At 38.6% G+C, this 27,767-nt stretch overlaps 1 protein-coding gene across 12 annotated transcripts in view; it reads left to right on the top strand.

The window, feature by feature from the left end:
* PIAS2 (protein inhibitor of activated STAT 2) overlaps nucleotides 1–27,767 on the top strand; it is a 101,184-nt gene that overhangs the window by 26,577 nt on the left and 46,840 nt on the right. For 6 of the 12 annotated variants that reach the window (XM_045042213.1, XM_045042216.1, XM_045042214.1 and 3 more), the window contains 3 exons: nucleotides 3,011–3,058; nucleotides 6,645–7,119; nucleotides 18,440–18,524. In XM_045042213.1, the coding sequence (XP_044898148.1) occupies nucleotides 3,011–3,058; nucleotides 6,645–7,119; nucleotides 18,440–18,524 (608 nt within the window). Of the gene's footprint in view, nucleotides 1–1,275; nucleotides 1,434–3,010; nucleotides 3,059–5,084; nucleotides 5,202–5,923; nucleotides 6,099–6,644; nucleotides 7,120–18,439; nucleotides 18,525–27,767 lie in introns of those variants that run through there. The other 6 variants (XM_045042210.1, XM_045042207.1, XM_045042212.1 and 3 more) reach the window with 4 other exon arrangements.

The following is a 27,767-nucleotide window of genomic DNA, read 5'->3' as shown; positions in this document are numbered from 1 at the left end:
CCCCCGTTCATGCTCTGTCTCTCTCTGTCCCCCCCCCCCAAAAAATAAATACACGTTGAAAAAAAAAGTTAAAAAAAAAAAAAAACAGGGAGCCTGATGCCTTCAGCTTTATTCTATTTTCTCAAGATTGCTTTGACTATTTGCAGTCTTCCCCAAATGATTTTAAAGGAAATCTCATGTATAATCTTATCCATAAATATTTTAATATGCTACTATAAGGATAGAAATCCTCTAAACTAAATAATGTACAAGGTTTATGTTAAGCCATTTTTATTTTCCTGGATTAGACTATATTTGGGTACTTTGAGGGCTTTTGTGTCTATACTCAATGGTAATATTGATGAAAGACTTCGCTGGTCCACATTGGGAAATGAGAAGAAATAGGTGGTATTCTAGGCTCCCTTTTTCATCAGGCTTTTGCTTAAAATTTGGTTGGATGAGTCTGACTCCCTGATGTTTAGAAAACAAAAAATTGCAAATTTAAAAAATTTTGTCTTCAACGGATTTTTTTGTTTGCCTTCTAACATGTATTTAACTTAAAAAAAATTTTTTTTATAATTTTTAATTTTTTTTTTCAACATTTATTTATTTTTGGGACAGAGAGAGACAGAGCATGAACGGGGGAGGGGCAGAGAGAGAGGGAGACACAGAATCGGAAACAGGCTCCAGGCTCCGAGTCATCAGCCCAGAGCCTGACGCGGGGCTCCAACTCCGGGACCGCGAGATCGTGACCTGGCTGAAGTCGGACGCTTAACCGACTGCGCCACCCAGGCGCCCCCCCCAAAAATTTTTTTTTAATCTTTATTTATTTTTGAGAGAGAGAGAGAGAGAGAGAGAAAGCACGAGCAGGGGAGGGGCAGACAGACGGAGAATCTGAAGCAGGCTCCAGGCTCTGAGCTGTCAGCACGGAGTCTGCCGTGGGGCTCGAACTCATGGACCGTGAGATCATGACCTGAGCCAAAGTTGGACTGTTAACCGACTGAGCCACCCAGGTGCCCCCCAAAAAATTTTTAATGTTTATTTACTTTTGAGAGAGAGAGCGAGCGAGAGCGAGAGCGAGCGAGCGCGCTCGCGCTCGCGCAGGCGCGTGCGCACACACCAGTGGGGGAGGGGCGAAGAGCGAGGGAAACAATCCTAAGCAGGCTCCAGGCTCTAGGCTCTGAGCTGTCAGCACAGAGTCTGACGCGGGACTCAAACCCATAAACCATGAAATCATGACCTGAGCCGGAGCCGAAGCCGGAGGCCCAACGATTAAGCCACCCAGGTGCCCCTGTATTTAACTTTTTGACTTATTGTTTTGAACAGCTTTTAAGAAACAGAATTCCATGTTTTCCTTGAAGGCTTGGTAGAAACTATTCATTAAGCTGTTTGGTCCAGGTAGATGCTTTTGGAAGTAGTGGGGGCAAAGATAATAGATCTCTTCTCTAAATCAGGTGCGTATATTTTTGTAGGAAGTAACTTTAAGTTATTAGAATATAGTTGCATGTGCTGTTCTCTTTGTTTAAAGAAATTTGCTTGGTGTTTGTGGTCTTTAATGTTCTTTTTCTCATTCTCAAGACTGTTTTCTTTCCCTTTTTTGGACCTGATGTTAGAGACTTTTCTGTGTTTGCTATATAATTCATGCTTTTTTAATCTTTTAATTTTTACTCTTTTGAGGGTGTGCGTTACTGTTTCGCTTTTCTAACACTTACTAATTTTAAATTTTGTATTGTATGATAATAGAAGCATTTAGGGAGATGTTCTCCCAAGCTTTGGCTTACTTTATAAATTTTGAAGTGTAGTATTCTCTTTATTTCTTTTATTTTTAAAAAGTTTTTTGCTTTTAAAGTTTATTTTTGAGAGAGGGAAAGACAGCGGGGAGGGACAGAGAGAGAGGGAGAGTTGTATCGCAAGTAGGCTTTATATTCTTGGAGCTTGAACTCACAAACCTTGAGATCATGACCTGAGCCAAAATCAGTAATCAGATACTTAACTGACTGAGCCACCCAGACACCCCTTTATTGTTTCTTTTAATAGTTGATTTTCAGTTTTGATTCCTTCAGCCTAGAGTTAATTTAATCAATGTGTTGTAAGGAAGAGATCCACATATGTTCTCTCGGGTAAAAGGGATTTAATTATAGGGAAAACATGAATGCACAGGAATACAGTGCTACGAACTAAAGCCTCCTGTGACCTCTGAAACGGATAGGAATTAGAGTATTTTTCTAATTTGTCACATAACTTCTCTTATGGCTTCGCCACTCCTTTGATGAATTGGTATACATCTGGTAGTTTTTCTTTATCCATTCCCACTTATAAAAAAAGATGTAAGCTGTTTTAATATTGTAGTTGGGGGGCACCTGGGTGGCTCAGTTGGTTAAGTGCCTGACTTTGGCTCAGATCATGATCTTTCAGTTTGTGAGGTTGAGCACCACATTGGACTTTCTGTGGTCAGTGCAGAGCCTGCTTTGGATACTCTGTCCTCCTCTCTCTCTGCCCCTCCTCTGCTCGTTCATGTTCTTTCTCTCTCTCAAAAATAAATAAACATTTAAAAAAATATATTGTTGGGATAGACAGTGTTAATGTGATTTATCAGCTTCCCACTGTAGCTCCTTTCCCTACCGTATATAATACATCCTAGCAGATGGAGGATCTATAAAGTTTGTGTTGATCTTTACCATGGCTTCCAGCCTATTAGAACTTCCCCAATTCTGAACTACTTGCGCAGTTTCTGTCTTATGTTTAAGAGCTGAAGAGCAGGGGCACCTGGGTGGCTCAGTCAGTTGAGTGTCCGACTCTTGATTTCAACTCGGGTCATGATTTCACAGTTTGTAAGTACAAGCCTCGTGTTGATCTCTGCTCTGGGAGTATGGAGCCTGCTTGGGATTCATTCATTCATTCATTCATTCTCTCTCTCTCTCTCTCTCTCTCTCTCTCTCCCTCCCTCCCTCCCTCCCTCTCCCCCCTTTTCTCTCTGTCCCTCCCCGACCTGCTTGCTCTCTCAAAAAAAATAAACCTAAAAAAAATAAAGTTGAAGAGCAGTCTCAGAAATCTTCTTACTACTCATTGGGTATTGCATGTGAGTATCATGTTTACTTTCTTAATGAGGTGTTTTCTAAATGTAGCGCTTTTCAACTTGCCTTCACTCCTATAACTAATGTTCCAATTATATGTCCCAGCTTTAATTTTTAAAATAATTTTGTTACTTTAATTTGATAAATAAGGTTGATTTAAAGTTCCAGTTTTAATTTATATTCGCTTTTCTTTAGAAATCCAGATTGTTTATGTATGTTCTTAAAAATTAGTCATGCCAACATATTTCTAGTTCATAGAATTGCCTTAAAATCAGTTAACAAGTATTTATTGAAATTCTTTTGTGTAGAGCATATAGGAATTGTCACTGAAGTTTTAGGAGACAGACTTTGGGAGGCAGCAGGGTGGACTGGATAAAGTCCATTTGAGAAAAATTACACTAAAAATTATACTAAAGATATAGACATTAGAGGTTGGTGTAGAACAACAGCTGAAATCCATTCTTGGTAGGATTCGTAGCAGGCCCACCTTACCTGGTGACAGCTGAGATTTGGTTGAAGACTGAGTTAAAAAAAAAAATCCCTTTAAGAAGAAATGGGATCCAGCAAGATTTGTCAAGAAAAATACACCCATAGAACTTGACTTAGCTCCATAGAGAAGTATCTTAATAGCAAATGCTAACTAGAGGAGAGTTTTTGCTGTTGTTTGTTTTTGAATAGAAATAGATGACCAGAGGGATGAAGTGACTTTTCCAGCATCCTGAGTTTTGATGCCAGGACTTGACCTACATGCAATTACTAATTGCTGTTGTGAGGTTTTCCACAGGACACCCCTGGCTCAAAGTCGTCCTTTTTCAGCAGTACTTCACCTTTGCAGTATTTTGCAATACAGAGAATGCCCTTTCCTGGTTTCCTTTGCCCTTCCCCAAACCAAGGGTTTTTTTTTTTTTTTTTTTTTTTTGCTTCAGAATTTCCTGATTCCACATTCATGTGCTGCATTCTTATCTCTTCCTTTTTGTTTATATATTTACAATAGTTAATAGAGCCAATTGCATTAGCATTCTTTGCCAGATAAAGTTACCATTGGAAAATAAATGATATGAGACCTCCCAGAAATTCAGTTTTGAGATCACAGCTTAGGGTGACTTTGTGTTCTTTTTTGTCATTTCTGTAAAACAAGTCTCCTTAAAGACTATCCGAAAATAAAGAGAGAAGCAAAGTAATGAATTCGGAGTTAGATTTCTTTAGAAAGTATCACAGATATATCCGTATGACTGCCTTTATTAGTGTTCTCATGATTTAATGTTGCTTATGCTACTGTAATAATATAAGCCAGCTTCAACTGAAGTATTAGGACTGGGCACTTTGGGAAAGGTGCACTGCATTGTTGCGTGGGAAGGCATTTGGCAAAGCTGTCCTGGTCCTTTTTATACGTGAAACCTTGAGTAAACTGTAACTTGACATAGGCCAAGAATGTTCTTGTTTTTCATCATTGTTGTCCATAGCATTGGGGTAAGATATATAAAATCCTCATTTTAACATAGGGAGGAAATGGAAGTGAGTTGAAGTGGAATGGCCATGGTATATGTTGCTGTTAGAGGATGATTTAGGCTGCGTAGTTCAGTGTGGTAACAGTGGGCTACTGAGGCTCTGAAGCACTTGAAAGTTGTTAGTCCAAATGGAGATATGCTCCAAGTGTAAAATATACTGGATATTGAAGACTTAGTATTAAAAAGCATCTGAGACTTTCTAAAAAAAATGGATTACTTTTAAATCACAAAAATTGATTACATGGGGAAATAATATTTTTGATAAATTGGGTTAAATAAAGCATATGAAAATTTTAACTTTTACTGTAACCGCTAAATATTTAGAATTAAATATGTGGTTCCTATTTCAATTGGACAGTGCTAGTTGAGTATAAAAAATGGTTGCTAGGATTGCAGCTTCTAGGATTACAATGTTCTCTGATTTGTACAGTATAAAATACGGAGATATATGGAGAACTATGATACAGCTTGTACATGCAGAGTACTTTGACATATTTAAATTTGTTTGCATTTTAGAAAACGAACAAATATCATTCTTGACAACTATTTAAAAGCCATCCAGAGTTTAAACAATTGCTACTGGGCTATCCATGAGACGTAAAAGTGCAGAACTGAGGACCTACATGAATCAGTATCAGCTGTAGGTATTGCCCCGCATACTTACCAGATTGAGAAGGAATCCCAGGTAGCTGTGGAGTGTGTAGCACTGAGGAGAGGTGGGCAAATAATCCTTAGGGATGATTTGTGAGGGTCAACTCCGATCTTACTCTTCTTTCTGACTAGATGGGGCGCTTGTGTACCAGTAAATTTGACCCGAGTGTGGTTTAACCTCCCAAGTTCTGAGAATCACTAGTAGATGGATGTAAGAGGCAGCCAGTTATTAAAAGTATCTGCTAGGTTTTGTTAATAAATAGATGGCGAGATGTGAAGCAAGAACTGCTTGTAAACTTCATCTTATACCCAAGACCAAGTTAGCAGAGTGGCATGGGGAGAATCTTGCCCTTTAAGATTTATGACCGATCCTTTCCTTGCTTTTGAGAGGTCTTTTCCTCATTGGATACTCAGCTGGGGATTTCACTTGTTTCAGAAGTGTGCTAAATAAGATGTATGTGAATTTTAGCTTTAATATTTAAAAATGACTTATTTTCTTACTGTTAGGGTCAGGCGTAAGGCAGGGTAAAGATAGAAGTCAGAGGCTAAAAAGTTTTAGCAGTCAAAGGCTTTATTTGGGAACTAAGGTCTCGGGCGAGGGTCTGTGACGCAGGGAGAGAGAGACAGAGAGACAGAGAGACAGAGAGACAGAGAAGTCAGGGAAGTCGCACCCAGGTGTGGAGGTGTGGTGGGGTGGGGTTTTTAAGCCGCAGCGTTCCGGGTTTAGGTCCGGGTGGGCCTTTTTCGCGTCAGGTCGTGCTGTCTCTCGGTGATTGGTTGACCTCCAATTCGTTCTGGCACGCTACTGGGGGCTTTTCATTGGGTTGCGCTGGCAAGATGGCCGCCCCCTCTGCTGTGGTTCCAAGGACACCCTAACACTTACGTGGTCTGTTCCTCAATAATTTCAGTTGGGATGAAAAATTCGTTGGATTTTGAATCACAATTTTGTCTTGATTTTGCAGATTTACTGCTTTGCCTCAGAAGTTACGCTTATAGTTTTTGCAAAAATCTAATTTTTTGTTTGGTTAATTTATGACAGTACTGTAACAAACATTACATTGTGTGTTGATAGGGCTTACTTTTGAAAAGAAAATTTTCATTGGTTATAAATTTCATAGGCATAAAGCAAATATGCCTTTACACTTGAGCATAATCAGATAATGAGGTGGTTAGTAGAAACCGGTAGACCGTAGATTATCAAAATTAAGAATACAGCAAAACATAACACCATAACTTGAATATAACTTGGACAGGCAGTGGCTCTATAAATAGGATCAGTTCTAAGTGGTATGTGAAAATGCTGGTTATTGGCGTATACCAGTTGATAAAATGCTGGTAAATCAGATTTTACAGTCTGTCTTAGTTGGATGGAGTTTTTATAAGCTTGGGGATGACTCTTGGCTTATGTCCTTTTTTTTTCCTTTCCTTTTAGAATATGGTTTCTAGCTTTAGGGTTTCTGAACTACAAGTGTTACTAGGCTTTGCTGGACGGAATAAAAGTGGACGCAAGCATGACCTCCTGATGAGGGCGTTGCATTTGTTGAAGAGTGGCTGCAGCCCTGCGGTTCAGATTAAAATCCGAGAATTGTACAGACGCCGATATCCACGGACTCTTGAAGGACTTTCTGATTTATCCACAATCAAATCTTCGGTTTTCACTTTGGATGGTAGCTCATCACCTGTAGAACCTGACTTGGCCGTGGCTGGAATCCACTCGTTGCCTTCCACTTCAGTTACACCTCACTCGCCATCCTCTCCTGTTGGTTCTGTGCTGCTTCAAGATACTAAGCCCACGTTTGAGATGCAGCAGCCATCTCCCCCAATTCCTCCTGTCCATCCTGATGTGCAGTTAAAAAACTTGCCCTTTTATGATGTCCTTGATGTTCTCATCAAGCCCACGAGTTTAGGTAAGTGTTAGAGAAATCAATTCCTTGTAGATGAGAGAATAAATAAAGCAAGAGGCTTTCAACTATTGATTAATGATTTGCTATTACTACTATAAAATTGAGACATTAGTGCCAAATAAATGCCAGATAAGAAATAATCGGCAACCGTGACGGAAATCTAATATAAAACTGTTCATTCATCATACCAGCATTCTTATGGCTTAGAACTCAAATTGCTTCTGTCTATATAGGAACAGATACAAATATTACTTACTGTCTGTAATTGGTATTTTGATGCTTTTACAGAGATTTAGTTTCTGTTTAACATAGTGTTTAGACTACTTTCCTAAGAAATAAACCTTTCATACTTCATTTTTTTCTAAATTGGCATGCAGAGTTTAGGTTTTTATTTAATACCCATCAACTGCTCAGAAAATTTAATGGATTTTATCATTACTAAAAATTGATACATGGGACTTTAACAAATTTTTACCAACATTGATGGCTTCTTTGTTGTAATGGTATGATTTTTTTTTTTTTTTTTTACCACCTAATGAAATTGTTTATAGAGTTGTTGGGATTTATTGATGAAATAAATTGTTTGGGAGATGGCGTTTCATAGTTAATTTGGGAGATTTTTTTTCCCCCATCCTGGGAAAAACCCTTTTTATTTGGGTTTTTATTTCCAGTCATCTGAAAATTCTCTTAAATATATCAATGTGCTTTTTTCCTTTTGTTTAGCATTATGCTGCTGTATATCTTGATTGAGCCAGAAGGAAATTTTGAGGGGTAGGGCTTGTTAATGGGGTTGGTATGGCCTGATTGATGGTAAGCCAAGGTGGCTATGCTTTTCCCAGCCCCTTTATCCTCACTTTATCTTTTTTTCTCTTTCTTTCTTTCTTTCTTTCTTTCTTTCTTTCTTTCTTTCTTTCTTTCTTTCTTTCTTTCTTTTCTCTCTCTCTCTCTCTCTCTCTCTCTCTCTCTCTCTTTCTTTCTTTCTTTCTTTCTATTTAATTTTGAGAGAGAGTGAGCAGGGGAGGTGCAGAGAGAGAGGAGGATAGAGGAACCGAAGCAGGTTCTGTGCTGACAGCAGAGAGCCTGATGTGGGGCTCAGACTCACAAACTGGGATTATGAGCTGACCTGAAGTCAGATGCTCAACTGACTGAACCACCCAGGTGCCCCTCCCTCCCTTCTCCTCCCTTTGAATGTTTTTATTTAGCAATACTTAGCCAGACAGAGTAATGCATTTTATTCCTTCATTACATTCATTATGAAGTAAGGGTTCTGTGTTCATGTTTTATTATTTGTGCAAAGTCCTCTGAGTAGAATTATTGTATCAAAGAGTAAGAACATTTTAATTTTAAACTCTTGATAACCTGTTGGTAAATTAGTTCCCAGAAAAGCTGTGCCATTAAAAAAAATTTTTTTTAATGTTTATATATTTTTGAGAGAGAGAGAGAGACAGAGTATGAGCTGGGGAGGGGCAGAGAGAGAGAGAGAGGGAGACACAGAATCTGTAACAGGCTCCAGGCTCTGAGCTGTCAGCATAGGGCCTGATCCAGGACTCAAACTCACGAACTGCAAGATCATGACCTGAGCTGAAGTTGGCTGCTTTACCCAACTGAGCCACCCAGGCGTCCCAAAGCTGTGCCATTTTAAACTACACAAACAAAATTGCCTTTCTTCCTGCCTTTATTAGATATTATTAAAAACAGATCTTGGCAGTTTCGACAGGCAAAAGCTTGTATCTTTAGATTTTTTGTTTTTAAAACATTTTAATTGTTTATTACCCATTTAACTTTCTTCTATGATTTTACGATCATCTTTAACCCTTTATTTTAAACTGGTTCATTTAACTGGTTAAAATGTTTCCGTAATTCTTTTTATTTCTCCCTCTTGTCATGGTTTTTGGTTTATACCAGTGGACAACACAGCTCATTCCCATGTTTCTTTCTCAGCCGTTGTTTCGAGTTTATTTTTTGTATGTATTTTGAGAAAGATTCAGACTGATAATATGCCTACTAGGAGGCCCTACCTCATGGGACTCCTCAGGAGTATGGCTAAGGTGAGGGTCTTACCTTGGGAGGTAAGAGGGTCTGTGGGGTTGTAGTTAACAGTGGAAGGTACTTAAGAGACATGGTTGCATGCCTAGAAAGACGACTGGAGAGAAGGTGAATCGTGTGTCTTCTGTGCTTATTAGCGTCAGTGGTGCACCAAGGGGTGAACTCTGGAGGGGCTTCGTGAGATCTTTCCTCATTTTCCTGCTTTGTTCAAAAATAGAAAATAGTTTTCTTGCTTTTCTGTATTTCAAGAGTTCTGTTTATCTTTATTTTTATGAACTTTATAAACTGATACTTGCTTTGTCTACTTTAAAATTTTTCTTAATGTTTATATATTTTTGAGGTGGGGGGAGAGGGGCAGAGAGAGGGAGACACAGATCTGAAGCAGGTTCCAGGCTCTGAGCTGTCAGCACACAGCTGGACATAGAACTGGAACTCATGAACCGCGAGATCATGACCTGAGCTGAAGTCAGACTCTTAACCGACTGAGCCATCAGGGCACCCAGATACTTGTTTTAAAATGAGGCTTAAACATTTCCGTACCCTACCTTCCCTAAAGAGAAGTTTTCTTACTGTATATCATCTTGTTATGTTAGATTGATAAAGCAGTGATCTGAGAAATGCTCTTAGATTTGGAGGCAGAAAGTTAGAAAATCCACATTAGTGTATAGTCTGCCAAATGAAAGTGGCAAAAATATAATCATTTCCAGTAATGACCTTCAATTGAGAATTTTTCGTGTCATATTGTCTAAAGCAGCGTAATGACATCCAGAAGTTTTCTTAAGTTTCATTAATTTGGTTTTATAATATTGAAAATACATTATTAAAATAGAAATTCTGGGAAAGTCCTTTTGTTTGGAATCCTGCTATGGAGAAACCTATTTACATTTGGGAATTGAGAATTTAAAATCCTTAGGAGTCAAGCGATGTCAAATCCATATTTCAAAGCACATACTCTTGACATCTGTAAGCCAGTCTGTGTATTCTTGTTTTTATATACAGTTGATTAGATGATTTTTAGGCCATCAGCATATAGTTAGGTAGGAAATTACTGACTACACGAAAGAGAATAGAAGAACCAGGTAGAAAAAATAGACACAAGAGGTAAAAAAAAAAAAAAAATGTCCTTCTAAAACCTCTTGATATTGAAGCCAATAACCCTTTAGTATTGAGGGAATTGCTGTTACAGCATGGCACATACATTGATGCTTAAAGAAAGAACACAGGGTCCCTTGGTGGCTCAGCTGGTTAAGTGTCCTACTCTTGATTTTAGCTCAGGTCATGATCTCACAGTTTGTGAGATTAAGCCCTGCATTCGGCTCTGAGCTGACAGCACCGGAGCCTGCTTGGGATTCTCTCTCCCTCTCTCTCCCTGTCTCTCTCAAAATAAATAAACGACCTTTAAAAAAAAAAAAAAAAGAACCCCTAAAACAACCATCATATGTATATTCTATTTAATAAGATACATTGTTATATAGTTTTGCAGTTTGGAATTATTTCCTTTAAGAATGGTTAAAATAAAAATATTTAGCATTTAAAATGAAAAACTGTGGCATCTAAAAAACATGAGTGTACACAATACTAAATGACACAGACAGCTTTTCTCCTTCTTTTGTAAGACAGCTTCTTTTAAAGATGCAATCCTTTGGGATTTTTCTATTTAAGAAATTTGTGTTCAATCTGTACAAAAAGAATATATATAAAACATTAAGCTATAAAGGACATCAGTGAAATGAACACTTGTGAAACCACAATTTCGTTTTTAAAAAAAAAAAAATTTTTTTTTAAACGTTTATTCACTCCTGAGAGACACAGAGAGACAGAGCATGAATGGGGAAGGGGCAGAGAGAGAGGGAGACACAGAATCTGAAGCAGGCTCCAGGCTCTGAGCTGTCAGCACAGAGCCTGACATGGGGCTCGAACTTGCGAACCGCGAGATCATGACCTGAGCCGAAGTCGGACAGACACTCAACTGACTGAGCCACCCAGGCGCCCCCAACTTCGTTTTTTAAAAAGGAACATTGCCAATATCTTCAAGCCATCTCCTTGCCTTTTCTGAGTTAAATCACTATTCTGAATTTATGTTCCTCTTCTTTGCTTGTTTTACCATATGTGTATATGCATTTTTTTTAAAAGTAATGTTAATTGACTTTTGAAATTAGGTGATGGTATATATATTCTTTTGTGGCTAGCTCTTTTTGTTCACTCTGCCTGAAAGCATTATATGTTGATACATCTGGCTGTTGGTATTTTGTGAAATACCTTCAATATATTTTGAGCCTTTCATTCCTTAAAATCTCCTCATTTTGCTCTTCAGATTACAGAAGTAATTTATGCTAGTAATTGAAAATTCAATAGAAATATAACGGAAAAGGAAAGCCCCTCATAATGTCATCTGTTACTCAGCTAGAGTTGTATCAATAGTTAACTGTTTTTCTGCATATGTTGTGTCATCTTCTTTTCTCCCTGTTCATTTAAAAAGCTTTTTCTAACTACAGAGCCACTGTGCCACATTTCTAGTGAGAGAGGACTTGTATGCTCTGTGAATACCACCTCCTGGAGCTTTGTATCATGATAATCTTTCTTAATTAACACAGTTTCTTGGAAATATATTATAGATTTGTGGGTTACAGTAGATCTTTTATCTTGTAGATGTGCCATAACTTAACCAGTATTCTGTTGATACACATTTTCAATTTTTTATTATTTATTTGGAAATATTTTGGTATCTAGCATGTGTCAGTCATTATTCTTGTAGTTTTTCAACATTGCACTGTTAACATTTTGCATACGTGGTTCTGAATACTCGTGTGCCTATTTATGAAGTGTAATGTGTCTGTGAAATTGTTGGGTCAAAGAGTTAGGAGTACTTAATATTTTGATATTCAACTTTTGGAGAGAATTTCAGCAGTTGCTTCAGAAGCCTTGTGCCAGTTTATAATCCAGTAGTATATGAATGTGTTGTTTTCTCTACACCGTCATCAGCATTGGTCTTTTAATTTATTATTGGTCTTTTAATCTTTAAAAGTTGAAAAATTAATGAGAATCAGCATCTTTTCATATTCTTAAATTCCCAAGTTATTAGGAAATAGTCATTAAGCTTCTGGGTACAATTAAACAGGTTTAAAGTGGTATGCACATTAATGGAAAGCCATTAAAGTAGAGTCTCACTTCTGAAGAATTTGGATACATTCAGACACTATACACATCATTTTTATTAACCCAGTTAACACATATATAATGAGGATGTCATTTGAATATGGTCATTGTAGTCTAATTGTGGAGAAGTCAGAAGTATGAGATGAGATTAGGAAGTTTGTTACGTAGTTGGGGAGGTAATGTTAACATGAGAGTCAAGTGGCAATGAGGTATGTGCCTGTATGATGAAGCACTGTAAATTGTGTATCTGGAACTCAAATGTCAGCCTAAAGAATGGGGAAGGCAGTCAAGACTTGTTGGAGTAGGAGTGAGACTTTGAAGGATGAATTTGTCTACTTTGAATTGGTGGCGTTCATAGGAGAAGAAACACCAAGAGAGGGGAGAACTGTGAGTAGTCCCAGGAGTAGAAATGAAAGTGGCACAGTTGTGAAACCTCACTGAGGAAACTGCTTTTGAGTAGAGGACGCCTTGAGGGGAGACATTGGAAATGCAGGTTTGCTAGGGAAGAGGTGGCCATTGTTTTGGGGACCCTTCTAGATAAGGGGGTTTAGATTGGGCTCATTTGGAAGTAGGGCGCTGCTGAGCATGTCTGAGCAGAGGAGAGGTGGTGAAGGTGATGCCAAGGGTGACTGGCTCATTTCTGCTGGGAGGCAGCAGAGGGGCAGCGTTGAGACTTTGTTTGCACAAACAGGTTTTGAATAGAATGGTAGTAGTGAAAATGGAGAGGAAGCCTTCAGTGAGAACATTTTAGAAAGCAGGACTTCATGACTAATTGGATATAGAGGATGAAGAAGAGGACTGGAAAGGGAATGAATGATTTCTAGTGACTGGAAAATTGGTGACTAGTCTCCTTTTCCAAAATTCTGAATTAGGGTTGCCTGGGTGGCTCAGTAGGTTAAGTGTCCGACTTCGGCTTGGTCATGATCTCGCAGTTCATGAATTTGGTCTCTGTGCTGACAGCTCGGAGCCTGGAGCCTACTTTGGATTCTGTGTCTCCCTCTCTCTCTGCCCCCACCCACCCCCCTCTGTTTCAAAAATAAATAAACATTAAAAAAAATTTCTGAATTAAAGTCACTGTTTTTATAAGAAGCACGAAACCTCAGTACTCTACCCTCCCCTCGTGATCTTTGCAGCTGTTGTCTAGGGAAAAAAGTATTTTCATATTAAATATCACTGATGATTATTAATATAGTGATGGTTTCTGTTTAGATAAAATTCTTTTAAATGACTCAGGTTTCTGAGTAAAAGTCATTAAATTAGAACAGTTTGGGTGTGTATATAGGAGGATTATCATTTAAAAAGTATTCACATAAAACAATGAGGAGTGATAGCTATTTGTAAACAGTTGAATATTGGAATATAAAATCACTTAGGTGTTTATCGAAAGCATTCTATGTGCCTGTTATGTCCAGTGTGTTAAGAAATAAGTTATCAAAAATGAATAATTTGTGAATATAGAACAGAACTCTTTATATTTCTTCTATTATAACTTTTTTTATATTTTTTTTGTGTGTGTGTGTGTGTTTTTATTTGTACATGTCGAAGTTGTTCCCTCTACTTTTGATGCAGAGATACAATGGGAAAAGAAGTAAAGTAAGAGTATGCTTTGATTGACGGTGATGGTACAGTTTATTGATGGGTGACAGGGAAGCAGATAGCTCAGGATACAGATCTTAGGTAATGCGGTGTAATAAACTGATTTATTCATTGTTACTTTATGAGTTATTTTATTTACGAATAAGCTAGACTGAGCCATGATAATGCACAAAGCTGCCTATAAAACATCTTGGTTTCTCTCTTCTTTCCTGAGTGGGAAAGCCCCTGTTAACCTAGGCACTCACTGCTAGGAAGTATTCTTGACCAAATATAAACCAGCTTATCAAAAGGTGTCCATGTAACTTTCTGCACTGGGGGAACTTGGGAAGTTTCCTGTTTCACTAAGAATATTTTACATTGTTAGGCATGTTACAATATTTTCTACCTGAATATCTTACCAGGAAAAGTCATAATTATTGAATAGTTGGCAAAATGCATCTGTTCAACTGTATTTCTTTTTTCTCTTGAAATTTTGCTATCTCTTTCAAAACAAACACTTTTGGGGCACCTAGATGGCTCAGTCGGTTGAGCCAAAGTCCAACTTTGGCTCACGTCATGATCTCGTAGTTCGTGGGTTCAAGCCCTGCATCAGGCTCTCTGCTGACAGCTCAGAGCCTGGAACCTGCTTTGGATTCTGTGTCTCCCTCTCTCTTTGCCCTCCCTCACTGTCTGTCTCTGTCTCTGTCTCTTAAAAATAAAATATACATCAAAAAAATAAAAACAGGCTTTTTATTAGTAAAAAGCTTTTAATTAGTAAGACTTTTAATTAGTAAGACTTCTGGAACTGAAAATATTATCACATGTTTTCAGAATGCTTTCACATACATTATTGATTTGATCCACAAAATAGCCATTAAGAGGCAGCTGAGCAAAATGTTATTCCCATTTTAATTGAGGAGTAAAGAAGGACTTGGAAGATCTTATGTGAATTTCCTATATCACTTGGATAGTAACCAGTAGGGCTAGATGAGGATACGGGAATATTCTGGTCCACTAATGCTTCAAAAGGTGGAAGGGACCAATATCCATGAAGGTAGAGTAGTCATAAGTATTATGTCATATCAGCAGGCCTCGTCAGTTAGTAATTATAAATGAAGCTGGACACAATGATAGAACTTGGAATTTACAAGATTAATGCTAAAATTACTTTATGAAATTGTGGCATAGTTTTACTTATTGCTGTGTAAAACATTGTTTCAAAGTACAGTGATGTAAAACAACCATCTTATTATGTTCATGGATTTTATGTGTTAAGAATTGGAAGGACAGTGTGTGGATAGCTTGTCTCTACCCCAAGATGTCTGGGGTCTTAACTGAGAAGACTTTAGGGTTGGGGGTGACTTGATGGCTGGAAGCTGGGATTACATCTTCACTCATGTGTGGTGGCTATGCTACCTGTTGGTTGGACTCAGCTTGGCTCTTGGCTAGAGTACTCGCATAAGGCTTCTTCCTGTGGTCTCTTTTGTGCTCAGGAGCAAGGAAGAAGTGCATGGTGTTTTTATGATCTAGCCCTGAAAATTATATACCATCACTTATGCCACACACTATCGATTAAAGCAGTCACAAAGGGCCATTCAAGTTCAAAGGGAGGGTAATAGAGACCCGACCACTTCACTGGCAGAATGTCAAGGTTATAAGAAGGGTGTGATGGAAGATATTGTTGTAGCTGTCTTTGAAAAACAGAACATACCTTATGGAGGTTTGTTTAAAAAAGAAAGGGTTTGAGTAAAGTCATACCTGATTCATGTCCCGGAGTCATGGTCTTTTTCATTTTTCATTTGCTGCTGTTAACATAAAAGTGTTCATGGGATCGGTGTAGATTTGGTTTTCTGATCCCAAGTTGGAGACACTACTGGGTAGAAAATGTACTGTAAAACCTGCAACTTTCTGCTTGATATCCTGCCATTTTTTTTTCCTGATTTGTATTGAAATGACAGTTCAGCTAATAGATTTACCTTATGGCAAGTTTTGTGTGCTTTTGGCTGCTATTCTGTCATAAAATTGTCTTGTCAGTGTTAATACAAATTGGATTTTATTAGCATATGCACTGTTTTTTTTTGTTGTAAGTTCCTGAAGTTCAGTAATGGTACACAATGATGAAACATCTTTTTTTTTCCCCCATAGAAACAGGGTAGTTATTTGGTATTATATTTTAAAGGACAGAAAATTGGGCATCAAATAAATTGGCAAAAACTATGTCAGAAAAAAGGCTCTGCAAAAACATATTACGATATAAACTGCTAACATGAAACTGCAGATTCTGTAAATTGTACATGTTGGCCATATGCTGATTATGGAAGCATTCCAGTTTCAATGTAAGTTTCATGGTATATGGGTACTTTTCTGGGTAGGTGGACTCCAGTCACCCAGTCAAGGCCTCAAATACTGGCATTTGCATTGGGTGAATTGACCAAAGGTCTTGCACCTAGTTTTGCAGTTGTAGATATCTGACATTTTTAGTGCACAAAGAGTGGATCTGTCCCTGGGGAGACAGACCTAGGTTAATCAAGTTTATCAGAATGAAATAAGAATCACAGCCGTTGGGCAGAAATAACTTTATCCTTTTTGCCATTGTCACATCTTGCGTATGTTAAAAATCCTGCCTTTCAGTGCCATTCCTTTTGCTTTAAAGGGTTATCTTTTTAAGGAATTCATAAAAAACAATGTATTCTTTTACCTTTACCACTTATTTACTGTTTGTATTGGTTTTCATTCCTGAAAATTTGGTTTTGAATTTGGTATCATTTCTTTTTATCCTGGCAGTTTCCTTTACATTTCTTGTAGTACTTGCTTTCAGCAAATTCTCTTGGCCTTTGTTTATCTTCAAGTCATTATTTCACCCTGTTTTTGAAGGGTATTGAATTTTCAGTGACAGTTTTTCCTTTCACCACTTTAAAGATGACTTCTGGCTTGTGTTGCTTCTGGTGAGAAGTCAGCCTTTATTTGTATTGTTTTCCCCTTGTATGTAATGTTTCTTTTTTTTCCTGACTGCTCTCAAGATTTTGTAGTCATCATTGGTTTTCAGTAGTTTGATTTTGATGTGACTAGGTAGCTTTCTTTGTATTTATTTTGCTTGAGGTTTTTTTTTTTTTTAATTTTTTTTTTTTCAACGTTTATTTTTTTGGGACAGAGAGAGCCAGAGCATGAACGGGGGAGGGGCAGAGAGAGAGGGAGACACAGAATCAGAAACAGGCTCCAGGCTCTGAGCCATCAGCCCAGATCCCGACGCGGGGCTCGAACTCACGGACCGCGAGATCGTGACCTGGCTGAAGTCGGACGCTTAACCGACTGCGCCACCCAGGCGCCCCGATTGAGGTTTGATCCTGGAGGGGCTTCCCCCCAATCAAGTAATATTTTTTCATTATTTCTGCAACTTTTTTTTTTATTAACTTTGAAAATGCAGAGTGTGCACCTCTAATCTCAAAGTAAATGTTACTGAATTTGACAGTTAAGAGCTCATTGATGCCTTTAACTGTGGATAGAGGGTGGGAAATAGAATTTGCACAAGAAAGAGTTGAGAAGTGAATAGGAATTGAAGAGATGGACAGACATACTATTGTAGCTGCCTTTGTGTTTTTTGCCCCATACTTAGAGTTTTGTTTGACTTTTAGGCTTTCATTGTAAATAGCATTCCTTTCTGTCCCCTCCTTTTTTAAATCTTCTGGGAAAATATGAGCCACTTTATGACATGATTTCTAGGAGCATAATTGTTACACTAAACTATGCTTAAATAAAAATGTTTTACTCAAGTTAATGTTTTTCTTGATTTGGTGTGTCTTGTGGAAGGAAGTTTTCTGACACTGGGTATTCAACTGGCACCTTGTTTATTCATATTCGTGTATCAGGAAAACTGGCCACTCACACACACGAGATCCGTTTGACCTTTTCTTGTGTGTTGTTGCAGTACTTGTTGGGAAGCAGCCGGTCTCTATTAGCTTTTGCTTTTTTTTTGTTTTAAAGTTCTTTGTGAAGGAAATACATTTCAGTTTTAATAATATAGTTAAGGATGACTTCATTAAGTAATTTTTTAAACTAGATAATCTGTAGGCAAATAATTATTATATATCTTAATTTTTTCAACTTAGAAGCTAAAGTTTAAAATTTTATCTTCTATGAGTATTCTATGTAATGGAATATAAAGGCTCGAAAACAAAACAAAACAAAAGACCAAAAGACACCTAAATCTGGGATAGAGATCTGGGGGGAGTTTGTGACTTCTTCAAGTTTTCATTTGAGTCAGTAGAATGAAATGTAATTTTGAAGAGTTGTGTTGTATTTTGACCTTATTAGAATTAGTCTGTTAGAGTAATGACTAAATGCTTAAAATTGAGCCTGCCTTAGAATGACTTTACTTTCATGATTCCAAGATGATTGCAATTTAGTACTTATTTTGGAGTTATTTTAACCATAAAAATTCCAGAATTTGGCAGACTTTATCAGAAGTGCATGGTTATTGCAGATGGTTACATCCTTGTACTCGTTTCGTTTTGGATATTGGAATGTTATCTTTTTTTTTCCTCCCCAGTTCAAAGCAGTATTCAACGATTTCAAGAGAAGTTTTTTATTTTTGCTCTGACACCTCAGCAAGTTAGAGAGATATGCATATCCAGGTAAGAAGAATGTTTGGAATTTATGATGTTTCTTCATGAATGTTGTTACATTAGTCCACTAGGGCTGCCATTTACAAAGCACATCAGTGGGCGGCTTACACGATTGAAATTTATTTTCTCAAAATTCAGAAGGCTTGAAGTCCAAGATTAAGGCTTAAGTCAAGAGTTGGTTTCTCCTGAGGCCTCTCTCCTTGGTTTACGAGGATGCCTTCTTGCTGTATGTACCCACTTGACCTTTCTTCTCTGTGTCTGTGCATCTCTGGTCTTATAAGGACACCAGTTGTATTGGATTAGGGCCCCACCCTTATGACCTTTTTTAACTGGAATTACCTTTCTAAAGTTCCCATCTTCACAAATAGATTGGGGGTGGGGGGGTGGTCAGGTCTTCAATGTGAATTTGGTGGGGGAGGGAGGGGACACAGTTCAGTCCACAACAGTTGAACTACTGTTCCTTAAGTAAGCATAGTATGCATTGACTAATGTTAGCCAAATATTTAATAAATACTCTGTATTAGAAAACCGTTTTAACCTTTGACTAAAACCTCATCCTACTTTTTGAATTCCTTTTTGGCAATAACTTTTTTAATGAAAATTTTATTCCAAATATAGCAACATAAAAAAGAATTTGTGACAACAGCCCAAAGTAGGATGTCTATAAACCTTATCGTCCAAACTGAGGCACTTTTAAGAATTAAAGTAGACATCATGTTCTTTTCCCAGAAAAATGAGTACACTGGAACTGTTCTGGAGTGCCTGGGTGGCTTAGTCGGTTAAGCATCTGACTCTTAATTTTGGCCCAGGTCGTGATCTCACAGTTCATGAGTTTGAGCCCTGTGTTGGGCTCTGTGCTGACAGTGTGAGAGGCCTGCTTGGTATCCTCTCTCTCTCCCTTTGCTCCTACCCTACTCCTGCTTGTTTTCTCAAAAAATAAATAAACTTAAAAAAAAAAACCAAAAAACTGGAACTGTTTTGAGCTAGGCGGTTACCTGGGCCATAAAATTAGCAGAAATCAGAAAACAATTATGAAAAATACTTAGCTTTGCCATTTAGAAAAATTGGAGAGCCTTAAACACATTTATGAAGAACAAACTAAGATGTAAGAGGAAAGAAAAGGAAGTATGTAGTGTATACTTTTCCAATTAAAAATATAGTCATCTTAGGTGTCAATAACATGACTCTTTGAACTTGTGTTCTTAAAGATACAGTATTAGAAAGCAGAGGCTCTAGGAGGTTAAATGATTTTCTGGGATTGTAAGGTTAAAAGTAGAACAAAGAATTGAGCAAATTAGAGGTTTTTTGCCTCCTTCCAGCTGTTCATTAGAAAGCTCATCTTCTCTGAGATGTTACTAATTTACAAAAATAAGGTCTGTAGTTAGATTTTGGAAATTCTGTATTTAGCCCAATTACATAAGTTCTTTACAGTTGGACTTTTTGGTCTTTACTATCTTCATGTGCATTATCAATCTCCCAAAATGGTGAATCCAAACTTAGGGGCCTCATGTCTCTTTTAAGCACACTAACTTCTTGAGGATGCTGTTTTTCTGTAGAAAAGTCTGGGAGAAAGTTTTAGATTCTTTCATTAGTCATGTCACCCTTATCAATATATATAGGGAGAGAGTGCTGTTGTCAGAATCTCAAAATGATTGTTATGTTCTGACCCTGTAAAGTTTGAGCTCTCAAAGAGTATTGCGTTAGATAGACTGCCTCTTCCACGAAGGGGGAAAGTGTTAATAACTAAGTAAAAAAAAAAAAAAAAAAAGACAATGTAAGGATTAGTCCAAATGGTCCAACATCCAAATAATAGTTTCAGAAAACATGGAGAAAATCATCAAAGAAATAAAATGGTTCCTTCTCACCAAGGGCAAGACATTGCAGTGAGTTTTTGTACATTAGAAGTATTTAAATCTTGGGGATTTAAACCAACTAACAAATAAATAGACTAAATTAAAACTTTAAAAATTATGTTTATATTATTAAAATTATATTTTTTAAGTGTTTTTTAAAATTTATTTTGAGAGAGAGCATGCATGAGTGGGGGAGGGGCAGAGAGCGAGGGAGAGAGAGAATTCCAAGCAGGCTCCACACTGTCAGCACAGAGCCTGCTGCAGAGCTTGAACTCCCAAACTGTGAGATCATGACCTGAGCTGAAATCAAGAGTCAGCCACTTAACCTACTGAGCCACCTAGGTGCCCCTAAAATTATATTTTATACCTAAAACCGTATCATTAAGTTTTGTTTGTTATTCATTGATGATCCTTTGCTTGATATCAATGTTTACTGTTTATTAGGTACAAAGCATATATTATAAAACATGACCTTTTTCTACAAGTTGGCTTGCAGTCTTGTTAGTGAACCAGCTCATATATATAAAATGATTTTGGCATTAGAAGGTGTCATGAAGGGGCGCCTGGGTGGCGCAGTCGGTTAAGCGTCCGACTTCAGCCAGGTCACGATCTCGCGGTCCGTGAGTTCGAGCCCCGCGTCAGGCTCTGGGCTGATGGCTCAGAGCCTGGAGCCTGTTTCCGATTCTGTGTCTCCCTCTCTCTCTGCCCCTCCCCCGTTCATGCTCTGTCTCTCTCTGTCCCCAAAATAAATAAAAAAACGTTGAAAAAAAATTTAAAAAAAAATTAAAAAAAAAAAAAAGAAGGTGTCATGAAAAGATCCAATTTCAGTAATTACAAATAACTACTGATATATAGGAGGGATGAGGTTACTATTAACCTTGGTGGTCTTGGAAAGCTTCAACCGAGTGTTGGGTGGGTCTTCGAAGGAAGGAAATTCTTTAGAGTAAATAGATTTATTTTTTTTTTAATGTTTATTTTTTGTGAGAGAAACAGCGAGAATGCTTGAAAGAGCACGGGGGAGGGGCAAAGAGAGGGAGAGGGAGAGCGAGTCCCAAGCAGGCTCCAAGCCCAGCACAGAGCCTAATGTGACACTTGATCCCTGGACCTTGGGATCATGATCTGAGACGAAATCAATAGTCAGGCACTCAACCAAATGAGCCACCCAGGTGCCCCTTGAGTAAGTAGATTTCTTTTTACGTTTATTTATTTTGAGAGAGAGAATGCCAGCGGGGGAGAGGCAGAGAGAGAGAGAGTCGGCTCTGTGCTGTCAGCGCAGAACCTGATGCGGCGCTTGAACTCACGTACTGTGAGATCATGACTTGAGCCAAAGTCAAGAGTCCAATGCTTAATTGACCAAGCCACCCAGGCGCCCCTAGAGTAAGTAGATTTAAAGATACACATTTCAAGATACATTTTTAAGTGAACAAAAACAAGGCATCAAAATGTGAATAATAGACAACCAATTGCCCTAAAAAGGTGTGTGTGTGTAATTTGCTTAAGTGCCTAAAATATGTCTGGACAAGTATGATCAGCTGCCTCTGGACAGGGGAATTGGATGGCCAGGGCCAGAGCTGGGATAGTCTTTTTCAGTTTATATTCATTCTGTATCTTTTTGGACTTTGAACTATGTGAATTTATTAAGTAGTCAAAAAATGAATGACTAAAATTTAAATAATCTCAATTAAAAACTTTGATAATGTTCTGGAGAATGATACTGGTGTTGGTTGCACAACAATGTGAGTATACTTAATGTCACAGAATTATACACTTAATGGTTAACATGATAAATTTTATCTTATGTATGTTATGTATAAAAATTTTTAAAAAACCTAAGACTATTTATAACCCTCCTTCCAAAGGAAAAAAAAAATAGATCAAACATACACATGTATAGACAACATCCAGTGTTTACTGAGTTGTGTAATTAAATAATACAGTATCTCCTTCTTCCTGATAAATGGAAGTGAAAGTTTGGTACCCATTAAACAGCCTCAGTGATTATCAACATTTTGGCAGTCTGTATGTGGACACCCCCCCACCCCCCCCGTTTTTCCTGAAAGATTTTAAAGCAGATCACAAGTATTATATAATTTCAGCTAGAAATATCTCAAGACACATTTCAAATCAATTCTTAATCTAATCACAGTAAAATTAATAATCCTTTAATATAAAACAATGGCTAGCTCCTATTCAGATTTTCTCGATTGTTTTAGAACTTAAACACAGCCATGTAATTACTTTTGACTTCTTTATCTCCGAAGACTGTTAAAAACTTTATACTTTGAAGTAGTTATGGATTCATAGAAAAGTTATGAGAATATACTCTTTACCCAGCTTAATAGTAACATCTTGCATAACCATAAGAACAGTTATCAAAACCAAGAAATTAATGTTGGTATAATACTGTTAACTATAAATTTTATTCAGATTTCACCAGTTTTTTTGCTAATGAACTTCTTTTGCTAGATCCAGTCTAAGATACCAAATTACATTTAATTGTTATGTCATTTTAGTTTCTTTCGGTATTTGACAGTTTCTTAGTTTTTCCCTATTTTTCATAACTTTTGATAGTTTTGAAGTGCACTGGCCAGGTATTTTGTAGAATATTTTTCAGTTTTGGGTTTGTCTGATATTTTGTCATGAGACTATGCGTTTTTTGGCAAGAATACCTCAGGTTATATGCCCTTCTTAATGTATCATATCAGGCTACATAATATTGCTACATCTTATTTTTGGTGTGTTAATTAACCTCGATCACTTGGGTAAGGTACCCTTTACTAGATTTTGGCACTAAATCTAAGTTGGAAAAACTAAGTTGCTGGTTTTTCCTTTGTTAGTAATAAATCTTAAGGGAGATACTTTGAGACCAGGCACCTGTTCTGTTTCTCGTCAGATTTTTGTCCACCAATTCAGCATTCTCTGATGGACCTTTCCTTCAGCAGTTACTTTGTCCTAAACGTTCTGTGTTGGATGGTGTCGTTTTCTGTTGTCCTTACTCTTTTTCACATTAGGGTCATTCTTTTGTAAGGAAGAGTTATCCCTTCTCTCCCATTTATTCAGTTATTTACTTGTATCCGTGTAGGCTCTTGAGTATTCTGGATTATAATGCAGCACTATGGTAATTTATATTGTTCAAACTGCCTTACCTTTGGCCATTGGCTGTTCTTTCTGGTTGGCTCTTGTGCTCTTTGGTATGTCTCCATCTGTTTCTGAGCACTATTACTTTTGGGCACCACAGGATGCTTCAGGTTCATTTTGTCATTTCTCTGCCCAAGTTCTGGAATTGATCACTTCTCCAAGGAACTCTCTTTCCTCTCTTACAATGCTTCTTACTATCCTCTTTGAAAATAGTAGTTCGTTGATTCTGTAGCATATTACACATTCTGGATTTGGATCCAGATGCACTTCTTGTGGTGTCATTTAACTTCTATGCCTGTGGTTCAAAATACTTTGCTGCGTATTAGAATCACATGGGGGGCTTTTAAGGCTCTAAATACCCATGTTTCATTCACACCAGTTCAATTAGAGAATCTCTGAAGATGGAACCCAGTTTTTCAAGTTCCCCAGGTGTTTCCAGTGTTTCACAAATTTGAGAATCGCTGTTGTGCATCCAGCTTCCCCCCTTGCCTGTAATGGTAGTAAGGTCTAAATGAGGCGCTAATACATTCAGGTTTGGGTTGGTTCTTTTTATATTATGTTTGGTGAAGACTGATCAGTGAGTTCAACTCTCTTCTTGGTTTTCACACTACCCCTTCCACTTGCCTCTCTAATCAAGCCGGCTCAGCTCCTCACACTGACTTCTCTTACATGTTCCCGGGAATCAGTCTGTGATTCTCTTCTCACTACTCCTTGATAGTATCCGTGAATGTACTTTGTTGTTTTTATGTTGGTGGTTGCAAAATCTCTGCTTTGCCCTGGAGTCCTTACTCACTGCCCTGTTTTGATGACTCACAGGCACATCTAACACGGCACATCCAGAATTGAACTTGCCTTCCTCCCAAATCTGCTTATTTGTCTTTTGTTCTTTCACTCATTCATTTAGTCTCACGGCAGATATTTATTTACTATCTATGATGATCCAGGCACCAGGGGTGCAATGTTGAAAAAATAAACTGGCTTCAAGGAGATTTTTGCTTGGTATATTTTCTCCTGTTGCCCATTTCATCAGTGCCATAGGATCTGCCCGGACAGACCCCTCGTTGTATTATCCCACACTGCCTCCACCACATCTCATCAGTTTGCTGCTCTCCACTGATCCTTCTTTTATGTCTCTTTTGTGATTTAAAATTCGATGCAACTCTCCCCTTGAGGGAGCTAGCATGGTCTTTAGAGTCATACCAGTTGGAATCGGAATTCTGGCTCAGCCACTTAAGTCTGGATGCCCCTAGGTGGGTAAGTTATTAAAGCCTGTTGAATCTTACTTGTACAATGTGTAAAATTGGAAAGATGATCACCACCTCACTCTGTGGTTGGGGCGATTGAATGCCAGAACTTGCTTTACCTTTTAACCTGCTGAGTAGCAGCAACGTGAAGCCAGTGGCACCATTCCAAAACCTGGGTCCAGCCTAGATGGTCCCCTTCCCTTATCCTACCTTCTTGTAGCCAGTCATTGAGTCCTGTCAGTTTTTATGCCTAAATATCACTCAGTGATGTTTCTGTTGAAATAGTTTTCATCTTGGCCTATATAGTTGCAGTGGTCCCCTGACTCTCCCAGCTGACCCTGTGATCTTTCTAAAGCCCACTCAGTTTTCTCTCTCTTCTGCTTAAAAACCCTGGAGTGATACTTTGTGAAGTCCACACTCTGTTGCCTGGCAGTTGTCTCCAGCTTCTTGTGCCGCTCATCTTCTGTATCCTCACATCTCCCTGGCAGCTTATACTCCCGACTGGGCTGTCACAGTTCTGTCCCTTTGCATATCCTCTTCCTCCCTGTCCTAGGGCATATCTTAGGGCCAGTTTAAAGCTTAGCTCTTCTATGATGCCTTTCTGGATTTCCCCCAACACACACTTTGTCTCTCATTGCGCTTTGTACTTAGTTTCTATTGAAGCCTCCTTGCGTTTATTTGAGTACTTGAATTTACAAACTTGATGAAAGCAACATCTTACTCATTTTCATATTCTTAATTAAAGTCTGTCACAGTGCCTGGCATATAGTAATTCCTGCTTCATATCTGATGGATGGGATGGACATGTGAAAGTTCCTAGACCAGTGACTGGTAGAAACTGAATGTCAGAAGATGCTTCCTCATTACTCATCATGTTTGTAAAGATATGTAGCCCATTGCATTTCCCAGTTGATGTTAATTTCCCTTCCTGGAATAAAGTATAAATCCTTAAACAAGCTATTTAAAACCCTTTATATCATTCTCCCATTTATCCTTGTAGTTCTGTTTTTTGCCGTTTCTCTTTTTCCAAACGTTTCCCACCACAACAAGATTTTGTTACGTATCTCCAGTTGGTCTTCACCCGATCCCCGCTTTTTTTTTTTTTTTTTTTTTTGCTGAGAATCACTACAGTGGTGACCACTGTTACTGATGGAAGTGTGTCTAAATAGAAGTAGGTAGAACCACTGCTGTGCAAACCCGATTTTCTAGTTTATTGAACTAATGGTGATAACTGCCTTGAACTTTAAAAAAAAATTTTTTTTTAGGGGCGCCTGGGTGGCTCAGTTGGTTAAGCGTCCGACTTTGGCTTAGGTCACGATCTCATGGTTTGTGAGTTTGAACCCTGCATTGGACTCTGTGCTGACAGCTCAGAGCCTGGAACCTGCTTTGGATTCTGTGTCTCCCCTCCCTCTCTGCCCCTCCCCTGCTCACGTTCTCTCTCAAAAATAAATATACATTAAAAATAAATTTAAAAAAAATTTTTAATGTTTATTTTGAGAGAGAGAGCGTGTGCAGAGGAGGGGCAGAGAGAGAGGGGAGAGAGAATCCCAAGCAGGCTCCTGCATCAGTGCAGAGCCTGACATGGTGCATGAACTCACAAACTGTGAGATCATGACATGAGCCAAAATCAAGAGTCAGCTACTTAACCGACTGAGCCACCCAGGCGCCCCTGCCTTGAACTAAAAAAAATTTTTTTAATGTTTATTTTTGAGAGAGTGAGAGAGCTAGCAAGCTGGGGAGGGGCAGAGAGAGAGGGAGACACAGAATCCGAAGCAGGCTCCAGGCTCCGAGCTGTCAGCACAGAGCCCAATGTGGGGCTCAGACTCAAAATCGTGAGATCATGACCTGAACTGAAGTCGGACGCTTAACCGACTGAGCCACTCAGGCGCCCCCCAAGTTTTTAAATGTTTATTTTAGAGAGAGAGAGAGAGAGAGAGAGAGAGCAAGCAGGGAAGGGTCAGAGAGAGAAGGAGACACAGAGTCCAGAGTAGGCTCCAGGCTCTAAGCCGTCAGCACGGAGCCTGACATGGGGCTCGAAATCACAGACTGCAAAATCATGGCCTGAGCCGAAGTCAGACGGTTAACCGACTGACCCACCCAGGTGCCCCCCTGCCTTGAACTTTCAAGACAGAGTTAAACTTCCATCTTTTCTGTAGCACTTGTTTTTCAGAATTTACTGTAACCTTTAACACATTTTAGTCGTATGTATCTGTTACCTACTAGCTGTTAACCTACTAGCATGACACCTTTGAGAGCAAATATGGAGTCTTCATTTGTGGTAGAACCAGCACCCAGACTGTGAAATGTTTCTCGATTTTCATGAGTGGAGTGATATGGGTTACTCACAAGAGGTCAGTGTTGTCTAGGATACTGGGAGGTTTTGAATAGACATTTGAGAAGGGTGGAGGCTATTGGCAAGGGAACGTGCAAGCAGAGTTAGTAATGGTAGCAGCTGGCTGCTCACACTTGTTGGGCACTTTTTCTGTCCAGGCACTTTGCATGTGCTATTAACACATTTAATCATCACAACTCCTCCATGAGGGAGGTGCAACAATTTTCCATCTTGAACAGATGGAGAAACAGAGGCACACACAGGTTCAGTAATTTGCCAGACTATAGAACTCAAGCTGGTCACTGTTGTGCTTTACTGCCTTTGAGGGAACAAAGTGGAGCAGAAGACTGACCCAGTTAAAGCAAGGTGAGGGCTAAATGCCCTCTCAAGAAGGAACTCATTTCTAATATGCTTCTCTCTGACAGGGTCCCAAGATTTACTTCTTACAGTATAACGTGCTTTCGTGTCCCTTGGGGATCATGGGAAAGCACAGATTCTAATTCTGTAGGTCTGTAGTGGGGCCTGGGATTCTGCATTTCCGACAAGCTCCCAAACAGTCACAGTGCTGCTGCATTGTAGGCTCCAGTTGGGGTGGCCAGGCTTTGGAAGGTTTAGTGCCAGAAATATTTTATTTGGCACTCCTTTAGGTTCTCATCTAGAAATTCTAAGACGTTCTGTGTCCTTA

Source organism: Felis catus, chromosome D3, assembly GCF_018350175.1.
Source record: "Felis catus isolate Fca126 chromosome D3, F.catus_Fca126_mat1.0, whole genome shotgun sequence".
Taxonomy (NCBI): Eukaryota; Metazoa; Chordata; class Mammalia; order Carnivora; family Felidae; genus Felis; species Felis catus.
This window is presented reverse-complemented; position numbering and strand designations above follow the sequence as displayed.